General features: G+C 41.0%; 1 protein-coding gene across 1 annotated transcript; it reads left to right on the top strand.

Moving 5' to 3' along the window:
- Positions 1-4090: 4090 nt before the first annotated feature.
- Positions 4091-5216, top strand: T265_01960 (hypothetical protein; the record flags this gene model as incomplete). Its single annotated transcript, XM_009166098.1, has 8 exons — positions 4091-4265; positions 4300-4415; positions 4457-4546; positions 4581-4636; positions 4671-4758; positions 4795-4825; positions 4876-5009; positions 5060-5216. 8 exons carry the CDS (start codon positions 4133-4135, stop codon positions 5096-5098), a joined length of 687 nt encoding a protein of 228 aa, XP_009164362.1.
- Positions 5217-5713: the final 497 nt, after the last annotated feature.

Here is a 5713-nt window from a genome sequence, read left to right as displayed (position 1 = left end):
AGACATGAAAACATTAAAATCAAACGTTTTAGTCACGGTTTTTTTCATACGGCTTTCTCAAACTGATTAAAATTCTTTGCGGTGAAACCTAACTAGACTCTTGGGATATTTAGTTGAATTTTGCTTTTATTCATTATTATTCTGCATACTTCCGGAAGAAGCATCAACCGCTGAAAAGAAGGACATCTAGAGCTGTCTTTCGATAATGCTGAGTTACCACTCAATCCCAGCTGAACGAAACGATGCTGACATTACACAATGATCTTCATTAACAAACACTCATGTTAGCGTCTACTTTAAACGGTCCAGTCCATTCAAACTACATTTGTTGCTCGGAAGATGAATGTTAAATCTGAGTGTGAATTTTCAGGCAACAAAGCGATGTAACCTCTGATATTCTGTGATCACACTGGTTATCAAATCTGTGAAAACCTGAGTGTTTGTATCAGAAAGGCCGCACTGAAATCGTGCTTGTGGACAATGAAATTTAGTTCCGACGCCGAGGCTTTGTGAACTGACAAACATCAGTCTCGTCTCCATAATAGATGCATTCATCCACTCATCCATTATGAAATCCCTCACTTTCGTAGTTTTCCTCTAATCCTATTAATATATTTTTGAAGGAAGCAATGTAGACAGGCTTTGGTTTTTATGGTAAAATGTACGTGATAGAGCAAGGAACATTTCGTTTGTAGGGGGAGAATAGACGTTTCGGATGTACGACATGTGGGTAACAAATTAAGATCGCCCAATAAAGTCAGGTTCAATCCAAGTTCCATACATATTATTTCGACCCAAGTATACACAGTGTACGCAGTTATGTACTACTTCCTATATTCGATCACGAAAATGGATTGAATTGAAAGAGCATAATGACCTAACAGCCACACTTTCTGTCTAGAAACTCCCATATTAAACTCCCAATACAAACGGAAGTGCATACAAGTGAACGTCATGGGAATATTTAGAAACCCCAGTAGAAGGGCCAGTATGCACACAAAGAAGAGAACAAACTCATCTCAATAAAATCCCTTGGTTTCCCTTAGTGTCACGCCAAAATGCCTGACTTGGTACTTTTCCCCTGTACGACAGAATCCCTGTTGAAGTGATTAGCCATGTCACCATAAAGCTGAGGGTACCGAATCTGGCACTGTTGTCATCCTCCTAAACTAATCGTTCACCGGCTGTTAAGTGGAGACTAAACATTTTTACTACAAGCTTGTAAGCAACCGTGTAATGAACCCTCACTTTGGAATAATATAGCAGCTCTCATCCTTCACTTGCTCGATTTACAAAATATTGTCGATTTTTGGCGAGTCAGTCAGCTAACGCCCCTCGAATGGATGCTTCAAACGACGTGTGAATTATTTTCACTTATGAGCAAGTAACGGATATAATGGTCACCAGTCTCAGGGCGAATGGTGATCAACCGCTCGCTCTCGGATCGCCTAGTTCGAGTCTTTTTGGGATTGATGAGGTGATGATTCCAACTAAGGATGACAGATGCACAGTGCTTCTCCGTTTTTTTTGGTAGAGATAACTTCGACTACAGGATCAAAGCCTGACTGAAATCTCCCAAATCTTTTCATGCAATAAACAATTCACTAAACCCTTTGTATCATTAGTACTGATTTTAGCCCCTCTGGTTCTAAGAGTGGTTGCCTATGACAGCCTAAACAAATTTTAACAGACACTACCCATGGAGTCACAGTAGTTACTACGCTTGGATTTTAGAACAGATTGAGTTATGATAAACGTGCATATGGGTCAAATTCTAAACGAGTAGGAATTTAGGGGAATATACTCGTTTTTCGTACCAATTTGATTTTTAATCACCTTGAATCGAACTGAAGTTCTCGTTTATTTTGTTTCTGACAACGGTATGAGTAGTGCATTACGCCTATATAAGTAGGATTTTACATGGGGATTCTTTCAAAAAGTGATTTCAAGCTGACTTTTAAACGACTTTCATGTTACTTTAAAACGAGTGGAATACAAGATGTAATCTTTGTCAGATGGGAATCTAGAGGTTTTTTGAAACAAGTTGTACGATACTTGTCACAAAAAGCAGAGAAAATTCCCCGTAGAAGTATAATATATTAAAATGCTTGTGTAAGGAAGCAGCTTGGAAGCACCAACTTCCACTATATTTCCAGTCACGCAAACAGTAGAACAATTCAGCTCAACAGTTCAGCATCCTACAGCGATTTTCACTGAGATCAAAGTGATTAGAAAGAACACTTTCAACAAAGACAGTATTTGGTGCAGCTTCGCTTTCTATCAGCAAACATCAAACGTGCCCAATAGCGATTGTAGATCAGTGTAGCATCGTTCCTCACATAAGGCTTTAGAAAAAATTTCAAAGTTCTGATGAGGATTACATGATACAAAGATACATACATCTGATGGTAGTGTGAGAAAGTTTGTTGATGCAAGTCTCATTCTGTAGATGAAACCAATCTATGTTGAAAAGAAGCTCTTCACCGAACGATTGAAGAGGTTCCCAATTGTATCTGGGGGGGTCAGAGACTAGAGTTTCATGGGTTGGGCACTGCTGATGATTCTCGATAGGAATGGAACAGCTGAACAGTGCTTCTCGGATTTTCAGCATGAGTCTGCTTCACTTACAGATCTATGCCAACACGAATACATCTGCTGATCATTTCTTAATTGAGGGGTTCATGATACCGGCCAGTCATTTAAAGTTATCACTGTTGACTATCCAGTCAATAGGTCTCCTTGAAAATATAAGCCAGTCTGTAAACCAAAATATGGATGGCTGGTAGTTATATCGTCCGGAGACTAGTAACTCATCACAGTCGGCAGCATACAAAGTTTCCTACTAAAATAGAAAATGGAGAGTATGCAAGAGGATAAAAAAGACCCCCGAAACACGCCTGAGGCTATGAGCAGTGAAGGAAAGTTTCGGCATTTACAATCCATAAACTGCATACCGTCTCGCTCATGGTCCAGTGTGACATGAACTTCCCCCTACTGAGGTACTACGGTAAAAGCTGATTTGAGTAACCCTCTGCTGTCCATGCTATAAGAGTTTTCTTTTGTCTGGAACTAACTTTCTAGTGATCTACGCGTCGGGACATCTTGAGGGCACACAAATGACACAGTACTACCATGTAACTTTTAATCTCAGCAGTGTATGCGCGCACTTCCCGGAAAAGTTTTGTGGTGGCTTAAACAGAGACTTTTGAGTTAAGATGTCGAATTCTGGGAGCCATGCATCAATTGTGAAAGGTCTGTGTGTTGCAACTTACTTGGTAGGACTGGTATATAAAATATATTTAACCTCAAACAATAGACAATGAGAGCAAGTTGTTTGCTGCATGTGGCAACAATATCAGTGGTAAATTGATGTCAAACAAAAAATTTGTTTGTTGTCGAATGGGAAAACCTATGCACCACACAGACAGACACCTACTGTGGACAGCTCACCGATACCCATTATTTGTATGTCAAAAGACCGGTCTACTGGCTGAGGTCTTACTGACCTCTGTCCACGCCGTGCATCCACATTTTTATCCCAAATCAGGCTAATCAGCTACTGACAGCAAGCAACATCACTAGTTTTCCCGTTACGTGAACCCTACGACAGGCGAGACGGAACTATCGAAACACGGATCCAGAATGCATTCCAAAATATAAAAACACCTCTTATGGATCACCCGTAATAGATGCGATGTTAGGCCAAACGGTGTTGTTCTCTTTAGGCTGTTTAAGCGTACCTTTTATGTGTACTGTTTGAACTGTGAGCATTTCTGTCTAATATTTAAAGTATCTTTACCAAAATGCTTGCATTCCGTAATGTCTTCTCTTTTCAACCAACACGATTGAAGCGAACCCACCGTTAAACTTCACTGTGATTAAATCCAGTCTCTGGTCTGTCTGAAAAAGATTTACTATTGTTTAGAACCCGCCATGGTAACTTCCGGAAACCATGGTGACGGTATTCAATCTAATCAACCAGTGAATTTTAACCCACGCAAACAGGTCTTCACTAGGCAGACACCTCTCTCCTTATTATTGATCTACACAGGCAACTGAGTATAGCTACAATTGGTATATAGTATCCAGACTGCCTCAGAAGAGTCTCAGAAACCTGACACAACGTAGAAGAATGGAAGCGAAGTTGGCGGAGTCAGACAAGTTGCTGAGGGAGAAAAAGTACCAAGCATGTGAAGAGCTTCTTAAATCCATTAAAAATGTGCCTGAAGTTGCTTGGAGAAAAGCGCGTTTGATATACGTACAAAGTAAGTTTTGTCGCTAATTTCAACATCTTGCAAGCAACCACTTTGGCGGAAAAGCCTTCAAAGGATGTCCTGCAGAAAACCTTTCAGCGTGCCTTGGACGAAGTTGACGCAGGACTAAAGGCAAACGCGAATCATGCTAACTGTCTTACGGTAGATCTCTGCCTCATTTTCCCAGGTAATAATCCAATCAGTGGAAAGGAATCTGTATCAATGAATTGGCCCTGTTATCAGGAATCGATGAAAGAATCAAATGCTCTCATGATATGCGGGACCTCTGGCAGGTATAGAGCAATTAAGAAAATATAGTTGGTTCAGAAAGCACTTGAGTTAGAACCGGAAAATGACGTCACTCTTCAAGCCATGGGAACATGGTAGGCGAATTTGCAGTCAATATTTTATTCCCAGGTGCTTTCACGTAGCAGATCTGTCTGAACTAAAAAGGGCTTTTGCAAAGGCCTTCTTTACCAATCCTCCAAGATCAACGTACGATGAGGTACGTTAGGTTTGACTGAACGAAAAGCCACAATAGGCGCTAAACTATCTAACTAAATCGGAGAAATGTAAGATCAAACTGTACTGCAAATCGGAACATTAAACGCATCAATTTCAGTGGCGCCTGTTCAACAGATACAGACACAGCTTTTAATAGCAAAATGTTATGAACGCTTGAAGAACAAGGGCAAAGCAAAAGAATACTGTCAAAAGGTACAAGCTATGACGGAGACTGGGTATCTCGCTGAAGAGGTGGGTTTGAACCTCGCCTAGTGGGCTATTCATTCTTCTGTTCCCTCTAGGCAAAACGAGAAGCAAAACACATCTCGGAAAAGTTGTAATCTCACGTTAGTGGACATCATGTCGGAGCATTTCATTAGATTCTAAATCTAGGTTCACTAACTTAGCTATTGTTTTCAGGATATTCTTTTACTCATAAAGTTGGCTTCTCGCTGCATTACTTATTGTTCTTCTACCAGTTGTGAACTGTTTGATGCGTTGGTAGCTTTATACCAAAACGAAGCATCGCATTCTCATATGCATTTGGTATTTGAGGTTAAGTGCTGAGACTATCCGACCAACCGCGTGCTACCATCATGAGGACCATTAGGGAAGACACTCACGGGTAAGCTGTCCAGTCTTGATATTACGATCCAAGAGAAAATCATAGTTAGCATGACTCCTGAGACACCGTACAGCCGTTGACGAAGGCTGTTTCATAGCGTCATGACGTAGAATAGCCCCCTGCTCATGCGTTCTGATTTGAAGTTGGCAGCGGTCACCAAGACGAGTCATTTCAGGATCCAAATCGGCTAGAGGACGCCAAAATACCCACCCTCAGTCTTGCTTGTGAGTTTATCTGCAGAGCCAACCTAGCAGTAAATGACAGCGCCTTGTTACCGCTGACGTCTATGTGATTACTCAGCCCCCACTCACCCGCATTTTTCACTGTTGCT

The sequence above is a fragment of the Opisthorchis viverrini genome (assembly GCF_000715545.1).
Source record: "Opisthorchis viverrini unplaced genomic scaffold opera_v5_22, whole genome shotgun sequence".
Classification (NCBI taxonomy): Eukaryota; Metazoa; Platyhelminthes; class Trematoda; order Opisthorchiida; family Opisthorchiidae; genus Opisthorchis; species Opisthorchis viverrini.
This window is presented reverse-complemented; position numbering and strand designations above follow the sequence as displayed.